This window comes from Carlito syrichta, unplaced genomic scaffold (assembly GCF_000164805.1).
Source record: "Carlito syrichta isolate Samal-C Ts95f unplaced genomic scaffold, Tarsius_syrichta-2.0.1 Scaffold302406, whole genome shotgun sequence".
Classification (NCBI taxonomy): Eukaryota; Metazoa; Chordata; class Mammalia; order Primates; family Tarsiidae; genus Carlito; species Carlito syrichta.
In genome coordinates this window covers 40,351-61,884 of record NW_007246502.1, presented here as the reverse complement: position 1 = coordinate 61,884, position 21,534 = coordinate 40,351, and the positions used below count along the sequence as shown (strand labels likewise).

The following is a 21,534-nucleotide window of genomic DNA, read 5'->3' as shown; positions in this document are numbered from 1 at the left end:
GTTTTCTTTAGCTCTTTGGGCTTTCTAAAAATAATTGATTTAAAGTCTTGGTCTGTTAAATCCATATCTGGGCTTGCCTCAGTTTCTGTTAACAGTTTTCTTTTTTTCTATGGGCCATACTTTCTTGTTTCTTTGCATGTTTCATAATTTTTGTTGAAAACTGGACATTTTGAATATTATGAGAGGGGATACAAAAAAAACCCAGAATTTATTTATAAAAAACTGTGTACTTATTCTGTTATACTGCTTAAACTTCAGTCACCTTCAAGGTACTCCGATTGATGCAATACATCTATTGAGACACTTTTTCCACTGTTGAAAACAGGTTTTGATCTTGTCAATTTTTATGCCTTTTAGTGTTGCTGCCAATTTTTTGTTTCACCTCTTTCACATCGGCAAAACATTTCCCTTAAGGATTTTTTTCATCTGGGGAAACAAAAAAAAGTTGCTCAGGGTGAGATCAGGTGAATAGGAAGGGTGGCAAATGGGGTAATACCATTTTTTGGTCAAAAACTGCTGAACACTCACGGCAGTGTGGGCAGGTGCATTGTCATGGTGGAAGAGCCAGTTACCTGTTGCCACAACTTGGAATGTTTCTTCTGCAAATAGTGATGCAACCTTTTCAAAACTTTCAGATAAAAACTTTGATTAACCATTTGATTCAGAGAAATAAATTCTGAGCGTACTACAAGGGGCCTACCTTCCAAAGGATAATTCCAGGTTTCTTTGGGTCCTCCCCCCATATAATGTGGTAGCTCTGGAAACCAAATTAATCCCCCTTCCCATTTTGTTATTGCTGCTTATTGTATTTGAAGTTTGTGCATTAATTTTCTGAACCAAGTTTTTAGTTTGTATTATTTACGAGGTGTGACCACCGAAGTCTCTGATTAGCTTAGTGATTTCCTTAAACATCTGCAACAGAAACAGCAAAACCACCTCCTAGCCTTTGCAGATGTGTTGTGTGTGTGTGCTGGGGCATACCTTTCTTTCTTTTCTTTTTTTGAGTTGGAGTCTCACTCTGTCTACTAGGCTGGAGTGCAGTGGCACGCACATAGCCACCATAGCCCCGACCTGCTGGACTCAGGTGATCCTTCTGCCTCAGCCTTCCAAGTAGCTGGAACTATAGGCACAGGCCACCACACCCAGCTAATTTTTAAATTTATTGTAGAGGTTTAGTCTTGCCAAGTTGCCCAGGCTTGTCTCGAATCCATGGGCTCAGGCAATCCTCTCACCTGGGCCTCCGAAAGTGCTGGGATTATAGGCGTGAGCCACTGCGCCTGGCCTGGGGCACACCTTTCAACACTCAGTCAGGCAGTTTATAACTGCCTTAGCCTTTACTTCCTGCCTGTGCAGAGTCTGAAAAGTCAGCCTGAAGTGAGCATGTAGGGCCTTCTCAAGTCTTTTCTAAGCACATGTCCATCCCTGGGTATATGTATGGCCTTCTAGATTCCCAGGACTATAAGGAAGCTCTTTAAAGCCCTTATTCCTCTCCTTCCCCCAAAGAATCTTATTTCACAGCCTCTCCTCTTCAAGCTTTTCAATTAGTCTCCTGTTTGCCTCCACTGTTATTCTGTTCCCCAGGCCATCAGCGGCTATCACATTGGCCTTGAAACGCCACCTTCACTTTGGGAAAGTTCCAAATTAGGCAAAATAAAAGCAAGTCATTTTGAGCCAGTCTTTCAGAAAGCAACCTGACAGATCAAGATTTTAAACCATACTTCTTGAGAATAAGGTCCATTCTGCTCCCTCTAGTCTAGCAACCTACACAGAGAATGAGGGATATTGTTTTTGATACTGCCGCCAAGCTTGGGACTTTAGGGATGGGGCTGGGGCGAGTTAAAACACAGCAAAGCTCTCTTACTGAATTCAAATTTATTTTCCTTAAGCACTTGCCTGGTTGCTGTAAACCATCAGTTAGTTCCTAGAGTGCCAACAGATTTGACTCGGGTATTTTTTTGCCAGCTTATTTTTTGATGCTTTTGTGAAGACAGACTTGGAGTTCCACACTCTACCATTTGTGCTGGACACATTAAAGCTGAAGTGGCTCTGACCTAGTCTACTCCTCATTTTACAAAGGTTCAAAGAGGGGAAGCAACTTACCCAGGGCCACACAGCCAATCAGTGGTTGAGCTGAGATCAGAATAGGGGCTGCTTGACTCCCAGGACAGAGCTCTTTCTGCTTTGGGTCTTCATCAGCACTTACTATTGAGAAGGAGCCAGGCTCGGGCTGAACACCAGTATTAGGCCAAGGGTCAGCTTTCAAGGAGGGGTTGGGGGTAACAGTGCCTGGTAGAGATGGGCACTCGACTGATTCCTTTACTGCAAAGGGACCCTGTATGGGACCAGGTGGAGGACTGATGTACTTGCTCTTTAGAGAAACACAGAGAGACCATTCAGATTTGATGGGGGTGAAAATGTATATCTTAATCTGCCTGAGGAAATGTATTTAGTTTGATTTGTTTCTAGGTCTTAGTACACTCCTTATCAGTTAGGTCAGGAAAGAGCCCTTAGCAGAAGGGGTCAGGTCCTAGGCTAGGACTATAACTCCCTGCCAAGGCCAACAGAGGATGGACATGGTGTGGCATTCAACCTTCACTTTGACCATGGGCGCCTGCAAAGTTTCATCTTCCAGATCCCTCTTCTCAAAGTTGGGAATGCCTCATCCTATCTCCCATCACCTGACTGAATTTCAAGCATACCCTGCCATCTGCTCATCTGCCCTCTGTATAAACATCGTTAGTCTCAGGAAACTCTCTGCCTCAGCACAGCAGTACTTAGGCCAGCATTTGATTACAGCAGATTACAGATGTGGTTTCCTGGCCCCATGCTTGCTTGGAATCTGTGAAGGTGCAGCCCTGGGACCTGCTCTTTAACAAGTTCTCTGGATGGTCCCGATGCACTCAGGCTTGAGAATCACTTCAGGACTGTCTACCCATCCACAAGGTTTCTTGAACTTTGCACCTGAGACAGATGACTCACTTGCCTCACCCTAGCCCTGGTCCTGCCCCTAATACATAGTGTTCCTCTCAATGCTCCCACAGCTGCTGGAACTTCACTCAGGGCCGAATCCATCTGGTGCTTCATCCTCTAGTTGTTATTTTAGAAGTGAGATTAGATGGGTGGCATGGACCAGCCTTGCCTGACATCTCTAGAAGGCAGGAAAAGACCCAGCATGTTCTCTCGCGGAAAGATGCCCTGTACGGTTGCATGTCTTCCTCCTCATCTTTTTCTTGTCCTGAACACAATCAACAGTGTTGATCTCAATCTCCCACTGACCTTGGAAGACAGTAGGTGACTTTGCCTCCATGAAGTTTTTTTTGTTTTTTGTTTTTTAAGAAAGCAGGATTTCTTAAGAGGACAGAAGAGCTCCCACAGTGGGAGGGGACCCGAGGGGGTTCCCACAGGGAAATCTTAAAGAAGCATTTGTGCAGTGCTCCAGCTCACACTTAACATGGGTTGGATCCCTTGGGCATGACTAAGAGGAAGCCAGAGGGATGGGAAGGCAGGGAGAACCAGGACTGGGAAGAACACAGGTGGCCACAAAGTATGTAGACCAGTGATCTCAAACTCAAAGGCCTTCAGGAGCCATATAAGTAGCATGGGCTTGGTGTTAACGCAATAGGGAGTGGTGGAGCCTATGACAAACGGAGAGTACATTCCTGAAGTGGGCAGCTGCAACTCAGCTCCAGAATTTCTAGGCTTTCAAGATAAGCCAGAATTCCAGATTTTTTAAAGTGTGAAATCTCTCAATGTTTAAACGCTAGCTATAAATTCAATTTTTTAAAAAAATAGAGATGGGAGTCTCACTATATTGCCCAAACTCCTGGCCTAAGCAATCCTCTCATCTTGGCCACCCAAAGTATTGGAATCACAGGTGTGAGCCACCACACTTGGCCTCTAAATTCAAATCGCTAAAAATACTAGAGGCCAAAGTAAATGTACCTTTAGGCTCAATATTGCCTGCTGGGTGCCAGGCTGAGACTTCGGGGATGGACAACAGGGCAAAGTAATGTCACAGAATATTCACAGCCATATTACAGCACCCTGATTCTAGGCCCTATTAGGAGGCCACCACGGTCAGCTTGAGTCCACGGCAACTTGCCCAGTGCCAAACAGTGCATCCCATAGGGCAGGTTCCACCTGGCACCTTCCCTAGAGGAGAAGTTCCTGGGAAGTCAGCTTGGGCTCCAGGTGTGGACACTAGGATAGCACCGATTGACCAGGACCTGCCATCAATCCCAGCACCCATACAAGCCACTGGCTCAGGAAGGCCAATCTAGGTAGACCAGGCTAGGGCCCACCTCACTAGTGCTCCATGCTCCTTGGGTGTAACCCTTACTCTCACTGTGTTTAGGGGGCGGTGAGGAGTCAGGCGGTGTCCCCAGGCAAATGTCTACTCAGCAGACAAGCCACTCCCTGGAGCCTCTGCCAGGGCCAAGCAGACTTAATCTATCAGTCTCTGAACGCTCCCGTTGAAACTTTTTTTTTCTGAGTTGGAGTCTCACTCTGTTGCCCAGACTGCAGTGCAGTGGCAGCTCCTGGCCACTGCAGGCTCGACCTGCTAGGCTCCAGCGATCCTTCTGCCTCAGCGTTCCAAGTAGCTGGAACTACAGGCGTGCACTACCACGCCTAGCTAGTTTTTCTGATTTATTGTAGAGACGAGGTCTCGCCAAGTTGCCTGGGTGGGTCTCAAACCCGCAGGCTCAGGCAATCTACTCGCCTCGGCCTCCCAAAGTGCTACTCGCCTCGGCCTCCCAAAGTGTTTACAGGCTGAGCCACCAAACCCGGCCCCATTTAAACTTTTCAACACAGGAGGTAGGAAGGGGAGTGAGAGGATACCCCTGACCAGCAAGGCAAACTCTGGCTTCCGGACATGACACCATGGTTCCTAAAAACATGTTCCTAATGGGCTCCCCGCCACACCACCAAACAAGTGGCAGAGAGCCCGGGGGACCACAGCCAGGAGCATCTTTCAGGCTGAGGCTCCTGAGGAAAGGCACTGTGCTGCTCTGGCCCTGAGAAGCCCCAGGGATCAGCATGTACCCTTCTACCAGCCCAAGCCCCTTCTTCAGGACCTGGGTAAAGGACCACACTCATCTCACCTTCAGTGGCCTTTACTGCACCTGCACCTGGCCAGGATCCCTGTGCTTTCTCAGCTTCTGGGCCCTCAACTTGGATTCGAGGAGCCTCCTTCTTATGTCTTTATAACCCAGTCCCTGTGAATTGGCTTAGGCTCAGGATTTCCTGAGCACAAATTTCTTCTTATGTGAATATTCTCTGGCTAATAAGGCTGGAACCTGAGCCACAGGGCAGAATCATGAGGCAGAAGAAAACAAGCTGGCAGCAGGAAGACATTTCCAGAACATTCCAGAGCTGGCTGACTTTTAATTTGAAAACAGGTTTTGGCTACAAACATTCAGGTTTAAGGCACATTCCAAATAACCAGAAGCCATGATACTGGCAGGGAACTGGCTTTGTTCTCCTGGTTTTGCATGGAAGATGGAACAGATGACTTTCTGGCCTTTTTTTCCCCTCTCTACAGAGGAGTGAGGTTGGCAATAACAAAGCTCATGACACATTCTCTCCAGATGCAAAGATAACCTTTAGAGGTCCTTCCTTTTTTTTCCTCAGTGAGGGCATGGCGCTCTACCCACCCAATCACCCTCACCAGAAATGTGTATGCAGCAAACAGACTTGTATGCATCTGTCTGGCAATAACTGTAAGAAAAATATGCCTTCAGATAAAAATATAAAATTACATGACTAAAATGAAGCCAAGAGTCTTAGCCACAAGCAAAGGGGAAGGACTGCACGAGCCAGGAAATAAAACATCTACTTTAGCAGCAAGAGGCCGTGAGAGGTGGGGTGGAAAAGGCATCCTGAGAGAGTTCTAGACCGACCCAGGTCCTTCGGCACAACATATGGGTCAGGAGGGGTGAAGGATAGGGCCGAAGCTCTAGGACGGTGCACCTTGGGGGCTATTTGTGGATTTTCTAGAAGCAGACATTCTTTTGGCCTCTTCCTGGCATCGCTGCTGCCAGCAGGTGGGCAGAAGTGAGCCCCCAGTCACTGTTCAGTCATTGCCACCACAGATCTTCAGCAGAATCTTCCGGTAATCCCCTGAAGTGTCTCCCTGGCCAGAAACAAGAGGACATCAATCAAAGGAGGCATGGCCGCTTTCAGCCTCCTGGCTCCTGATGTTCTTGTGTCCCAAGCACAGAGAGGCAGGCCCCATCTCAGGAAAGCTTCCCATCCCATTGGTCCTAGAGTAGGCAGCAAATAGTGTGGTTCGGCCTTCCCTGAGCCCTCATTAAACAACAAAAACTGTACTCACCCCAACTGTCCAACTCAAATAAATAACCATAGAAAAATTTACATCAGCCTAAAAACCACTACCCAGGGCTAACCAATATTGCTCTTTCCCCCACGTTGCACTAAATTGGGTTATATCCTAACCCAGTGTCATGTCCTGCTCAAGAAGTGTAACCTTGCATGTGACCATAAGATGGAGGACCCAGGCCTTCCAGGTCCCACACATCTCCCCTGTCTGAGACCACTGCACTTACTCTAGAAGAGCAGGCCAGGCTTGGCTAATTTCTAATCAGTTCCTTCCACCCTAAGCAATTCTAGGGCAAGGCGTGTGGCTTCTTCCAGGCGTCCACAGTCCACTGGCACACAAGAGATACTCCATAAATAATGACTAATTCTCTGTCAGCAGTGTCATTCGTGTAGCCAGGAAATGGAGGCAGGCCTGTCTCGATGATGCCACCATCATCAAATGCTAGCAAGTCTGAAGTCAGGACCCGGTCCTGTGACTCAATTTCAAGGTTCATACGAGTTCAGAATTTAACTGTCAGACCATGCAGACAAGAATACGTTTTGTCAGGCTGGCGCTGGCGCACAGTGACACAATAGTGGCTCATGTTTATTAGACATTTGACATGGATAGCCTCATTCGACACTCACAACACTCCCAGGGAGGAACTATCATTTCTTCCATCTTAAACACAATGGAGGTGGGATTCGGGGAGCTTTAAGGAGGCTGCTGGAGATCACACAGCAAGTAGAAAAGCCAGGACTCCAAGTGACACAACCCCAGGGCCCTTGCTCTGAACGACGTTATGATGCGACCCCACCATAAAGCTGAGTGCAAGAAGTGATGAATCAGTGAATCGGGTCCGAGCTCCGTGGAGCCTTTGGGACCTGAGTTCTCACTGACAGATCTCAGAATCACAGGGGGGTCTGGAAGCTGAAGGTTGGGGTCCAAGTCTTCTCTGATGCTGCTGGGGGATGCGGCATGGGCCCGACAGAAGGGTCAAGACCTGCCTGCCCTCAGGACCTTATATTCTGATTGGGAGCAACTGGATGAACAAGAGTAAGTCTGAGATCCATAAACAAGATGCCCTTGCCTAGTACAGAAGCCAAGCACATGGGCACCACAAGGAGGGAAGGTGGGGATGCCAGAGAGGTCCACAGGTGACTGGGATGCCAGGAGGCAGCCAGAGGGCCCGTACCGTGATGTCATGGTACAGCGACTTGCCATACATCCGCTTATACTCCAATCTGATGTCCAGAAGGTCAGTCTCACTGCGGGACACCATGATGCGGATCAGGGTTCGGTCCTTTGTTCCTGCCCCCTAAAGAGAATCCACCCAACAGCATGAGCAATAGGCCTACTCACCTTCCCACCCCCCCCAGGTGCTCTAGTCCCCTGCCCACCCCCGGGGACCTCCTTGAACCTCCTGGCTGAGGTGTGGCTGTCCCCATACCCTCTACCCCCAGCCTTTGGTCCGAGTCACAGATGAGGTAAGACATCTCCAACCTGGGCCCTCTGCACACGGGAGCTACGTACCCTCATGGCCTTGTTGAGCCTTTCAGCGAAGAAGGCTGGGGTATTCTTGAGACATTTCACTAAAACAGAGAAACTCAGTGTAACTAGATGTGCAGAAAGCTCTCGGCCTGAGGGAGGCATGGAGCACACAAGTGTCCTCCTAGAAGGCTTAGATGTCAAGCCCATCACTGCATCCGTCATCTCTCCTCCTCCAGGCTGGATGATCCCATGATCTTGACTTCAGCTCTTTAGGAAAGAAAGATGCAGAGCCTGGCACCAACCCCATCTGCTTCCTGGCAAGCACTGCAGTCAAAGAACAAGAACCTGAGGGGCTGGGATGACAATGCTGGGAGCTGTGTTGGGAGAAACGCAGACAGCAATGTGGAATGCTGTTGCTGCTCAGGCAGGAGAGACAAACTGGGAAGGCTGTGACCCTCCGAAGAGAGGGTGGCCAAGCAGAATGAGTATCTCCCCAGGATTCTCAGACCACCAGACTGATCACAGAGGACATGCAAGAAAATGAGAATTTACCATCGATCCAATCCAGAAAGCTGCAAGAAAAGCGTAGTGAAAAAGGGCAAACGAATTTTCCCAAGTATAAAGAGGGCTTCGCGAGGTGGACCAATTCTGTGTGGTGGGGAGGGACCTGAGCCCACCAGGCGCTGCAGGAAGCACACCACCATCCCAGGAGCGGGGCCAGCTTTCCTTAGCACGGGCCTATTTTGCTGTTCCAAGTAAAAATCTTTCCACGTGTTTCCATCACAAACATCTGACGACTGCCGGCAGGGATGTATTTTTAGAGTAAACTTGGCAGGATGTGAGTCATGTCCCTCCGGGCAATAGCTGGATGCTCTCCCACTAATACCCACACTGCAGTTCCCTCCTCCAGAGCTGCACTGGAAACACAAACAAGGCGCCTCCAGGATGGCCAGGGTTCAACTACATGGTAATCTGGGAAGCAGTGAGATTTCCCACCACTCGGGCACTCTGGGTTTAGCAATCATGGATCCTAGATTCTTTCTCTGCACAGCCCTCAACGAGAGGACGGTGAACACCCTGAAAACATACAATACACACAAGCCCCTGGCGCAGTCAGGCAAGGCAGGACCAGGACACTCACCCACGGCCAGCATGCCCTGCTCCAGATCCCCGGACATCTCCCGGCAGATACTCTTCTCAATGTCTCGGCCCGTCATTCTCTGGTACTCATTAAAAACTAGTGGTAAGACAGAAGGGATATGTTATAGACTGAATCGTGTCCCCTGAAAATTCATATGTTGAAATCCCAAACCCCCAGTACCTCAGAATATCCGAAGATAAGGTCTTTAAAGAGGTAACTAAGTTAAAACAAGGCCACAGGGGTGGACCCTAATGCAATCTGACTGGCATCTTTATAAGAAGGGATTAGGACATATAAGGAGACATCAGAGATGTGTGTGTTCAGAGGAAAGACTATGTGAGGACACCAACAGCCACCAAGAGAGGCCTCCGAAGACATCAACCCTGCCGGCACCTTGATCTAGGACTTCCAGCCTCCAGAACTATAAGAAAGCAAATGTCTGTTGCTTAAGCCACCCAGTCTGTGGTATTTTGTCATGGAGCCCAAGTAGACCAAGAAAGGACTTGTGTGAGCAGCCTCTGCCCTTTGGGGAGCCCACTCTTCTACTCTGCTCCCTCGCCCTGGCCAGCCCCATTGACCCTGTCTGCTCAGCTCTCATGGTAGCCAGACTCTATCACAAATCACGTGAGCTGCCCGATACCCCGCTCATGTGGGCCCTTCCCAGGCCAATCTGCTTAACCAAATCTCACTTTAATTCCCCTCCACCCCTCTCCACCCACCCACACAGATACTCTTCTCAAATACCCTGCGCTGCTGTTCCTGCCATTCCTTCCTTGTTATTCATGCGTCAGTCTGTCTTTCTCAGTCTGCCTGTGAGCTGAGGCCCAGCCAGCCCAAGTCAGCTTTGCTTCTCACTATCTTGCCCACATTACCCAGTTCAACCTAGGATGAATGGAGAACTCATGGGAATGGAATGTTGGCTCCTGGAGAGGCAGGGGGCATGATGGAGACCTGGGTCCTAGCTCTGGCTGTGCCCCTGGATATAAACCTCTCCTTCCCCAGCCAGGTCTCGGTTTCCCCTTGTATATCAAAGTCGTAATTTCTGCTCTGTCTGTATCTATCTCAATTAATATTTTCCTCAAATTGGCTACTCTTTTCTCCTAATAATGTTTGTGAAACCATGGGCCTGATGTACTACCTATATTTTATAATCATTAAAACAAATAATGATTAAGATGAACCTATATTCACTCATGCTCCATTACAGGTAAGTGTAGAGGTTAAAAGGTATGCTCAGGAGTGGGATGGACTGGGCTCAAATCCAGGCTCAGTGGTTACTAGCTGTACAACCCAACTTCCCCAGCCACCTGGGCCTGCCTCCACAGTTGGAAAATGGGGAGACACAGCACCTGTCTGTGTGGGCTACGGGACTTAGCACGCATTCAGCACTCAGCCTAGGCCCTGGTCATCCACTGAAACAGCCCTGGTCAGATCTATCCATGTTGCTCAGTGTGGTCGCCATCCTCAGTCCTCACCTGCTGCCTCACACTGGCATCCAGGATCCCCTTCCTCTGGGTTCTCCCTCCTCCCCAGTTGCTCCTCCTTCAGGTCCTGGCCTTGCCCGGGACCCTGTCTTCACACTGCCAGGCTCCCTCCAACCTCCCTCCCGGCGGACCTCTTGTCAAAGGACCTCAGACACCTTTGACCACTCACAGCTCCAAAACTGCCACATCTAGCCAGACCTCTCCTGGCCTCCTGACTCCTGGACTCCCTGCATCCCCCCCCCTCCTAAAGCCTGTTCCCCCGCCGCTCCCCAGGCTCAGTCGAGGGCCACTCCATCCTCCCACTGTGCAGTCATTCTCGACTCCTTTCTCCCACAAGCCACATCCAGTTCATCAGCAAACAGGCCTGGAACTTGACCCTTCCTCACTCCTTGCCCCCCCGTCAATTGCTTATCCTGGGTCACTGCAGCAACCTCTCAGCCAGCTTCCCTGCTCACCACGCACCCCTTTGACTGATCCTCAGCACCTCCTCAACCAGTGGGCACACACAGCATCCGCTCCTCCGAGCCCTCCAGCAGCCTCCTGTTTCTCAGGAGAAACACCTAACTGCACACACTCGTCAGCAGGGCCTTCCACCACTTCTGCCCTCACCCGCTACTGCTCTCGAGCAGGGCATCAGTCCCAGCCACACGCAACCCTGCACTGTCTCTCAGTCACGCTGCGAGCCCCTGCATCTCCTTCTGGTTCTTGATCAAATGTCCTTATCTCAGTGAGGACTGCCCAAGCACCTCCCCCAGGACCCCGCCCCATCACTCCGTTTCCAGCTTGATTTTTCTCTACAGGTTTCACTTGTCTGATGCAGATTTCATCTAATTTTTGTTTACCGTCTGTCTCCTAGAATAAGAAGGTGAGTCCCAAAGAACAGCACTGCTGTTCCCTACCGCTTCCTCACATCCCTGCCACCACCTGATGGACTGGCCCATGACAGGAGCTCGACTTATATCTGTTGGATGAATGAGTAAATAAATGTTACCTGGTATTACTATTTTCTTTTTTTTTTTTTTTTTGAGTTGGAGTCTCACTCTGTCACCCAGACTGGAGTGCAGAGGCTGTTCCCGGCCACCGCAGCCTCGACCTGCTGGGCTCTGGCGATCCTTCTGCCTCAGCCTTCCAAGTAGCTGAACTACAGGCGTGCGCTACCACACCTGGCTGATTTTTTGATTTATTATAAAGATGAGGTCTCACCAAGTTGCCCAGGCAGGTCTTGAACCCGCAGGCTCAGGCAATCCACTCACCTCAGCCTCCCAAGGCGTGGGATTACAGGCTGAGCCACTGAGCCCGGCTTGCTTTGTTTCTTATGCCACGCTTTGGAAAACACTGGATTAGGAGCTTCCAAAGGACTCCCCCAACTCCAGTATTCCAGCTTAATAAGATACCAGCTAACAGGAAGCTCCCACTCCCTCACCTCCTCCCTCTGCTTCCAGAATTGCCAAAACTCAGGAAATCCTCGGCGGTATCTTTTATATCACCACCAGGGGGCTCTGTTGAGGAAGCGAAAGCCCAGTGTAGAAGAGGAACCACCAAGTGTTTCCATATCTTTGTTTCCCCACAATGCACTAACTGGCCGCAGAGAAACTGGGCCTGCCTTACCAGCCACCAAGTGGGCCCGGCTCCGGGAGCACAGAACTGCATTGAACTTGGACTCATCTGTTCCCAGGCGGTTCTCCCCAGCCGCGTACAGCTCCTGGATAGAGAGGAAGACACACACGTAGCACGGGCCTCACCCAGATCCCAAGCCAGGTCACCTAGAAAAGCTAGGCAGTGTCTAGCCCTACAGGTCTTGCAGACCCTGAAGGAGAAGGAAACGGGAGCAGTGCCCACTGTGGGGTGCAGGTTTGCTGAGCCCCTGCTGGGCTCCATTCACCGTGCTAAACCAAACACTAGCCACACATCCTCTCACAGAGATCTCTGCGGCTGCAGGGGATACAGACCAGGACAACCAAGGCCAGTGGGGCTCAGGTCAGGTGAGGAACAGCCTTGACCTGACCAAGGGAGAAGTACTTCAGAAAAGAACAAGGAACAAGAGGCCTGGGTTCAAGTCCAGCCCTGCTACCAACTCCCTCCGGGACTCTGGGCAGAACTCTGCTCCGAGCCTCAATATCCTCATTTCTAAAGCATGAACCTTGGATTCGATTTGTGGTCACAAATTTGAAAGCCCAAAGGGGTCAGTGGGGTAACTTAACTGAGGAAAACAGGCCAGCTGCCAAGCTGAGAGTGTGGGGACCCTGGCTGACTATGCAGGGGGCAGTTACTTCTGAGTACCTGCTGAGTATTGTGATAGAGAGACATGGGCTCACAGCTGCCAGATCCATTTCTTTTTTTTTTTTTTTTTTTTTTGAGTTGGAGTCTCACTCCATCACCCAGACTGGAGTACAGTGGCTGCCCCTGGCCACCGCAGCCTCGACCTGCTGGTGTCCGGCAATCCTTCCGCCTCAGCCTTCCAAGTAGCTGGAACTACAGGCGTGCGCTACCACGCCCGGCTAATTTTTTTGATTTATTGTAGAGATGAGGTCTCGCCAAGTTGCCCGGGAGGGTCTCGAACCCGCAGGCTCAGGCAATCCACTCACCTCGGCCTCCCAAAGCGCTAAGATTACAGGCTGAGCCACCGAGCCTGGCTGCCAGATCCATTTCTTAGGAGAAGCCAACATTCCAGATTTGCATGTAAATTTCCCAATCTTTAAAAGCAGTTTCCCAGCCAGGTGCGGTGGCTCACGTCTGTAATCCCAGCACTTTGGGAGGTGGAGATGAGAGAATTGCCTAAACTCAGGGGTTCGAGACCAGCCTGAGCAACATGGCCAGACCTCGTCTCTGCAACAAATCAAAAAATTAGCTGGGTATGGTGGCACACACCTGTGGTTTTGGCTACCTCAAAGGCTGAGGCAGAAGGACTGCCTGAGCCCAGCAGGTCGAGGCTGCAATGGCTGTGAGCATGCCACTACACTCCAGCCTGGATGACAGAGACTGACCCTGACTCAAATACATAAATAAATGCCATCTCCCTACAAGAAGGAACACAGAGATAATAACTATTGCAAGAGTTGGTAGATCACAGTTCTAGATGTGAAATTCCATGTAATTTGGCACTTTCCCCGTGTTTCAACGCATGTACCATTATGTCTGCAAAGGGGCAGAATTTATACTTGCCTATTAAGCTTTTGAAAGTCTGAGCCCAAAATATTTGCCAATTTTCAACCTCTAAACTAGACAGCCTCCAAACTGCCTGCTAGGCCTCAGATAGCAGCTCTTGCATTTAAGGGCACTGAAACCCAAGGGTGGAAAGCAGTAATCAGGGACTCAGAGATCCTACAGGTCAAGATAAAATGAGGCAGGTCTGAAACTGGGACAGCAGAGTGACAGACCCTGATCCTGCAGCAGCCTGTGCCTCAGCTAGGATATGGCCTATAAAATTGACTCTGGACCCAGAGTCCAGAAGGTTCAGGGACGTCCAGAGCTGAGTCCCAAAATGGGAACAGACAGCACAAGCCAGGGAAACACTGAATAAGGCAGATGGCAACGGGTAGGAGACCAAGGCAGGCAGATACTATCTAGGCACAGAGAAAAGAACCAGGGATCAGTATGGGCTCTTGTCCAGACTCTGCCTCCAGGATTCTCTGGGCACAGTGCTTAGTTTCTTCATCTGGAAAGCAAAAGGACTAGACCAGAAGAGCAGGTCTCCTTCAGCCCTAACAAGGGGCATTCCGTGAGGTCCTATTCCAACCCAGCAGATGGCAGACATAATCAAACCACGGGCAGCTCCAGGTGAATGCCCTGTGTGGGTGGTAGGAGGAGTAAAGGAGTACAGAGAGAGGTATAGCCAGCTGTACTCTACCAGCAAGTTGTGCCCTCCCACACCCAGCCAGAACACTACTGTCCAAACTCATTGTGGGCTCAGACACCTAGACTTTTCTCCTTCTGTCTGCAACTAACAAGGGAGACAAGGCAGAATTCCAAGAAGGCACAACTAGTTAACGTGACAGTTGGTTTCTTGGCTCAAATCCTCAAAAGCTTAATAGGCAAATACAAATTCTGCCCCTTTGCAAATATAACGGTATGTACAACTAAACACAAAAAAGTACCAAGTCACAAAATCCCACACCCATAACTGTGATCTATCAACCACTACAGTATTTATTCTCTCTCATGTTCCCTCTTACAGGTGGGGAAACTGAAGCCCACAAGGCTGACACCTGCTCAAGGTCATACCGTGGAGAAGCGGCAGGACGTAAGAAATTTGGGGCTACTGGAACCCACTTCTTCTCCATTGCTCTTTCCATCCCAGAGTACCTCTTGTGAGGCAAGGAAGTGGGGGACACTCCTGCTTTAGGAAGCCCAGGTAGATACCTGGTCTGGCCATCACACTCACCTGGACATCTCTCTGGACAAGGGACATGTCCACATTGGTGCTTTCATCCCGGTTTCCCTGAAAGGAAGCAGGTTGTGCAGTCAAGCCCACTCTAGCCCCATTTCTCTTCCCTTTCTTCGCTGCTCAAATCCCATCTCTGTGACCCCCACGGCTCAGGAGCCCCGAGCCCTGTTGAGGGAAAGGTACCTGAGAGAGGGAGATGAGGAGGCGCTGGAAATGCCCAGATGTGTCGCTTCGAATGGCTTCCTCCAGGGTCTTCTTGAATTCTGAAAGGGAGAAGCACCATGTACAGAGTGGCCCTCTGCAGACACAGTCAACAGTGGGTGCTGGTGAGAGAAAGGCCTGGGGGTCTCAGACTCGAGGAGGCAGGTGGCCCTTATGGCCCTCCAGGAATACACAAGTCTGTGATCTCCAGGTTGGTCTGGCCTCTGGTCAGTCTTGGCCCAAACCCAAGAGGTTTTCCCCAGCCTCCCTACCCTAAGTCACCAGCCCCATGTGTACACAAGTAAGCAGGGTTGGATCCTGGGTCAAAGCCCAGTGTGCTGAAGGTGGCAGGAGATGGGGTGACAAGAAGGCCAGGAAGGAATCAGAGGCCCCAGGAGAGGGTGTGGCCAGGGCCCAGAAAGCAGAGGGATCTGCAGAGGGCAGAGGGCCTAGGGAGCCAGCCTAACCTGCTTTATAGACTCTGCTCAACTCCCGGATGTGCTCGTTGCTGCGGGAAGCAAGGATCTCAATCAGGCAGGCTTCATCGGTGCCAGCCCCCTGCGAACAGAGAACACAGCATACCACACACTGTGATAGCATCCTCACCAGCACCCAGGAAACAGGGAAAGGGCCACGCTACCAGCCCATCCCCCGGGGCACAAAACTCAGCAAGACGCCCTTGACAGACATACACCCATCGTGCACTCCAGGGCTGAGGGAGCCAGCTCCCCACCACAGCCCTGGGCCCAGGTTAGCTCCAAATAATGACAGTGATCATGGAGATGAGTAGGGATCCCAGGAAAGGTCATCCTCATTGACCAGAAAACAGAACCAGAGAGGTGTTGTGACTTGTCCAAGGCCACACAGTAAATGGCTAGGTTAAGATATAGACAGTCCTGATTTATTCCGAGTTTAGCTCGAGAGTAAAATGACTGACAACTGAAAAAAATGGGTTAAAAGCAAGGAAGAGGTCAGGCATGGTGGCTCAAGCCTGTAATCCCAGCACTTTGGGAGGCTGAGGCGAGAGGACTGCCTGAGCTCAGGGGTTCGAGACCAGCCTGGGCAACGTGGTGAGACCTCATCACTACAATAATAAATAAATAATAATTTAAAAAATAGCCGGGCGTAGTAGAGCGCGCCTGTAGTTCCAGCTACTTGGAAGGCTGAAACAGAAGGATCTCCTGAGCCCAGCAGGTCGAGACTGTGGTGGCCGTGAGCGTGCCACTACACTCCAGCCTGGGTGACAGAGTGAGACTCTGACTCAAAAAAAGAAAAAAACCCAAGAGAGATCAGGTGGGGGAGATGCAGGAAAACTGAAACCTAGAATGGATGGTGGAGTGCTTGGAGACATCTAGAAAGAGGCAGCAACAACAAGGATGTCACCAGGGAGAGTATGAAAGCAGAGGACAGGGTCAGCAGCCTCGCTTTTGTGTTAATATGAATCTTGGCTTTGTGGCTTACTAGCTGTGTGACCTTGGACAAGTTATTTAACCTCTCTGTGCCTCTGGTTCCTTTTCGCTATAATGGGAGTGAACTAGCAGCAACCTCATAGAGCAGTCATGAGGATTACATGAACTAACATATGTAGAGGCCTAGTGCCTCACAGCAGAAAGCTCAACATTATGCCAGCTACCTCACCCAGTGCTCACTGCATATCCTGAGAGAGCACCCACCGTCCCCCTTCACAGATGTCCAAGGACACACAGCTGGCGAGCGACTGCTGACCCCAAACCTGTGTTGCTTCCAGCACACCACAACCACCAGTTTACGGATCCAGCTGGCAATAGGAGCTGGGTGAATGACAGGGGGGCACTCCCTAGGGCTCCAGACCATTGCCCTCCCCAGTCACCTCCTGAGCCCCTCCCTAGAATAAAGCCTGGAGCTATGTGTCAGTGGGGTCCTCTCCCCCTTCCTGGCCACCACACTAATTCTCTGCTTCTCCTTTGGGGGAGGGAGAAGTCATTGTTCCCGATGGGCCTCTGAGGGAGAGATTCCTCCTGGGCACCTGTTGGATTCACAAGGATTCCCCTTCTGTGGGTGTGGTCTGCTCCCCATTCACAGGACACACACAGAGCTGCGGGACTGTGCAGAATGGATAGGACCTGCCCCTGGGTCAGTGCCGACGGCACTGGAGGAAACAGTGATCCTAAGCTGAGCCAGTTGGAATCGGTCCCCTAGGTGGAACTTGGTGCAGAGAGCTGGTATATTCAGCAGCCACATCTCTGACAGGTAGACAGAGACAGGCATCTTCTGAAGGCAGCGATGGAAGGAGAAGCACAAAAGCAGATAAAGGAATGAAGCGGACGCTCAGAGACAAGCAGAGAGACGAGAGAGAGATCCTACCCAGTCCCTGCCCTTCACGTGCCCTGGCCCTGTCCCACTCCCATGTTAAGGGGCTCATCTTTATCCTCATAACTGATTTTACCTTTGTTTTCTTAAACTCAAGCGTGTTTCTGTAATTTGTTTATCACAGTCCTAGTGAATGAGAACGATACCAACTATGGCCTCCCACCCTTCTTCACATCACTGAATCTCTAGCTTCCTCCACAACCCTAGCTCCCACCACCTTTTTAAGATGGAGAGACTTAGATGCTCCCTGACGACAAATGGCACACCATGTGCCTCTTGAGAAATCGCCAGCAGTTCTCCTTTCTATAGCACGTGGATTCCAACCCAGGAGGGTCCCAGACCACACTGACAGCACCAGCTAATGAGTGGGTTATCACATACCCACCGTCCAGGCCTTCTTCTGGGCTGTGTGTCCAGACACACACACACACACACACACACACACACACACCTTGATGGCTTCCTTTATCTCATAAGTGTCAAAGAGGACTGGGGTCTTCATCAAGGCCAAGATTGTCTTCTCAAAGTTTCCTGACAGTTCAGATTTCAGATCTTTGATCAAATCCTGGTTGGATAATCAAACAAACAAACAAAAATGAGCTTATTGTGAGAATGTACAGAAGGTGACTAATAAGAACGATACCCCAGACCCAAGGACCAGCAGCACTGGCTTCACCAGGAGCCTGGGAGAAGAAAGTCTGACATCAGGTCCCACCAAGACATGTCTGACTAGAGCCTGCATTTTAACAAGATGCCTGTGATTCATGGCACAGCAAGGTCTGAGAAGCACTGGGCTAGAACACTAACCCACTCAACGTTGACCCAATTTCTCTAAGATTCAAAATCCTATAAGTTCAAAAAACACCCCCCTTGCATTTTGCTCAGTACTCAACGCCTTTTCTTCCAAAGCTCTTACATCAGCTAAATCTCCAAGGGTGGTCATGAGGGCAGGGGAGGGAAAGCTGAGGGCGGGTGTGGGCAGGGAGAAATGACACAGCCACAACTTCAGTGAGGCAAGGACAAGCCAGGGGCCAGGACCCAGATGTCTGGAGCCTTTCACCAAACCTGGGTACCCTGTGGACTGTGAGGTTCCTTCCTCAGGGCATTTTTCACCTCTAAAAGATAAATGCCACCAGCTGGGCAGACACTGGCTGAGGGGGCAGCAGAAAATGCCCGCATGCACCATATTGCCCAGGCCCGCCCAGCTTCAAGGAGACACAGGGTTAGCAGGGCTGTGCTCTGGGACCCTGCCCCCAAACTCACCTTGCCATAAGCTGTCTTGAAGGACAGGAGGATCTGCTGCCGCTGCTTGTTGGAGCGACTACCCAAGCAGTCGATGATGGCCTGTTCATCAGTCCCTGGAGGAAGAAGAGGGAGGGGGGAGGGTCCCGAAGATGCTCTGCAGCCGCAGACTTTCCCAGCCTGGGTCCTCCAACTCTCCTGGGCATCCCAACCACACCCCACGTCATTTTCTCTTCCATCACCCCCGGGGCCAGGTATGCCTCCCCAGCTACCCACAGAGCCACTGTGAAACTGCCTGGAGAATGGGAGGGTGATGGAATTTGAACCACCCGGGGTCTCTCACCAAAGCCTTTCATGGCCTTCCGCAGGACCTCAGCATCTCGCAAGGGGTCAAAGCCGGAAGCATCTGTGATGGTGCCTCGGTTTCCAAACTACTTGAACAAATAGTTACAGATAAGATGACTTGCACGCCACCATCCCCAGATGCAAGACTGCTCCATGCCCCAGACTCTAGGAACAACCCTTCTCAAAGAGCTGGAGTACCTGAAGGAGCCCACAGTCAGTACTGCAGAGGACTCTCCATTGAGTCTAAGTTGACTGTTATCTGGCTCCGTATTCTGGTACTGAAGCTTCTGCCTGGCTCCCCTGACTCATAGGTCACTGTGGCTGAGTCCTGATGCTGAAAATCTGCCCTACATCCAAGCCCTCCAGGTTCCTGATGAAGGGCAGACCTCAGGGGCAGGGGTTGTGGCCTCCCCTCGATGCTGTACCACCATAGCACCTGGGAGCACACATGGGTACTCCTAACGGGCTAGATAGCCCACGTATCTCCTCCAGATGGACACAGGTACCCAGCCTACGTGGCAGCCCAGCTACCTCTTGGTCTAGGCTGATACCCTGATACCACTCTTTAGACCATAACCTGGACTACCTCTAGACCCTGACGGCCGCACAACTCACAAACTTGAACTTTCCAGGCTAAACTGTCCCAGTGGACTGATTTCCTGGTAGCTGGTACCAACTGGTTATAATAGTTACAGAGAGAAGCTCAGGGAGAAAATAAGGGAGGGAGAATGGAGGGTGCCACAGGGTGGGGGAACATGTGGGCATGGAAGGGGAGGGGGAAAGGGGACCCTCTGTCTAAAAATAGTTGAAAAGCACACACCACTAACTCTGTGCTTTCTGGTTGGGCCATGTAACCATGACAATGAATTCTAGGCTCTGCAAATATGAACTGTTCCCCAAAACGTGCCAAGATCAACCCTGGAGGAACTGCCAACAATTTTCACTACCAAAGGGGATTTTCAGAATCCTCCAAAACCTGCCTGGGAGGACACATCAGGGGACCAAAGACTAAGAACTGTCCGGCATAAGGCCCTGAGATGGGCGCCCTGGGAAGTCCTTTCAAAACACAGAGGCCAGGTAGTAAATGCCACAGGAGGAACAAAGAACGTGCTCTGGGGTGTTCTGACCCGTCTTGCTCAGGGAACATCTAGCCCAACTGGGAGAAACAGGGCCGTGCCTCAGGCCTTAGGGAACAAACCAGTGGTGGGGTGTCCGCGGGAAAGGGAGACTATCCGTTAAAACAAATTGAAGCGGGAGGCCTGAGGCCTTCTCCCGTCCCTCCACCTATGGGGCCCTGGTCTCCAGCCTCTGGGACTCGAGCCTGAACTGAGGGTGGCACTGGGCTGGCACTCACCTGGGCTGGAGGCATGGCGGGGGTGACAGTCCCAGACCCCGAGTATCCTGGGTAGCTTGGTGCCGGCTGCTGCTGCTGTCCAGGGGGTGGCATTGGCGACTGCCCGGGGCAGGTCATTGGTGGCTGCCCAGGATAGGCCCCTGGAGGCTGCTGCCCCGGGGGTGGCACGGGCTGGCCCGGCACAGGGGCCCCTGGGTATGGGGGATATGAGGGCAGCCCAGAGGGTGGGTTTCCTCCAGGGGGTGGATACATCCCATACGGAGGAACGGGCTGCTGGGTGGAAGGGGGATGCCCAAAGCCCCCAGGGGGTACTGGTGGGTAACCACCCCCAGGGACCCCAGGGGCCCCAGGGTACAGGTTGGGCATGTTGGCTCCTCCAAACGTCCCAGACATGTTGGCCGCCTAGAAGGACACAGAGCAGAGCCTGAAACTAGCGAGCCCAGCAGGGCCCAGCCACCCTCGGACCATCCGCCACTCCCCAACCGGAGCCCTGCATGGCCCCCAGGAGCCTCACTCACACCACCCCCCAGCATTGCACGCACAGCACCCAGCACCTGCGGCAGGCCCTGCCTAAGCCGAGCTCTTTAATACCTTAGCCAATTTAGTCCTCACAGTGTCACTACTTGTGAAATATTAAGTATCAATACCCCCATCTCAGATGATACAATGGGTCCAGAATGGTGGAAGTCACTTGCTCAAAGCTACACAGTCAGTAAATGGTGTAGCTGGATCCAACCCAGAAATCCTCAACCCCTTCTACAGGAGAGATGGCCTTCCCTCTCCAAAAAGTTGCTCCTCCAATCCCAAGTCACCTGCCCAAGAAGGTATGTGGGCCCCCTAGGCAGGCTTGGGGGTAGCCCCATCACATCAGCCTGCTAGCCAGACACTTGTGGCAGGCGTGGCTCAGGTGACTTGTTCTCATCCTGATGATGGATGATCTTCTATGCCCTGCGAGAGCTGGACTCAGGCCTTCGTCTCTTGCCTCCACACTTTGGCCACTCAGGCCTCCTCACTGTCCCTCTGCACCTCAGGCACCCCGGCATCCCAGGGTGCTGGCATTTCCTAGATATCCAGGCAGCACATTCCTCCCCTGCGCAGAACTTTGCTCAAACGTCCCCTCCTCAGCAAGGCCCACCTCAACTCCCAACTTAAAACCATCACTCCCCATCACTCCTACCCACACTTTCGACCCCTTTTTCTTTTTTCTTTTTTTTTTTTTTTTTG

At 51.2% G+C, this 21,534-nt stretch overlaps 1 protein-coding gene across 1 annotated transcript in view; it reads right to left on the bottom strand.

Annotated features, from left to right (window-relative positions):
- Positions 1-5,350: 5,350 nt before the first annotated feature.
- The window catches only part of ANXA11 (annexin A11), a 20,055-nt gene continuing 3,871 nt past the window's right edge, over positions 5,351-21,534 (bottom strand). The window contains exons 3-14 of the mRNA XM_008056584.2: positions 20,311-20,712; positions 18,955-19,042; positions 18,633-18,727; positions 17,821-17,934; positions 15,488-15,578; positions 15,003-15,082; positions 14,817-14,873; positions 12,044-12,137; positions 8,952-9,047; positions 7,853-7,911; positions 7,515-7,637; positions 5,351-6,133 (exon numbers count right to left, since the gene is read on the bottom strand). Of these exons, the coding sequence (XP_008054775.1) occupies positions 6,074-6,133; positions 7,515-7,637; positions 7,853-7,911; positions 8,952-9,047; positions 12,044-12,137; positions 14,817-14,873; positions 15,003-15,082; positions 15,488-15,578; positions 17,821-17,934; positions 18,633-18,727; positions 18,955-19,042; positions 20,311-20,712 (1,359 nt within the window). The 3' untranslated portion in view covers positions 5,351-6,073. The remainder of the gene's footprint in view (positions 6,134-7,514; positions 7,638-7,852; positions 7,912-8,951; positions 9,048-12,043; positions 12,138-14,816; positions 14,874-15,002; positions 15,083-15,487; positions 15,579-17,820; positions 17,935-18,632; positions 18,728-18,954; positions 19,043-20,310; positions 20,713-21,534) is intronic.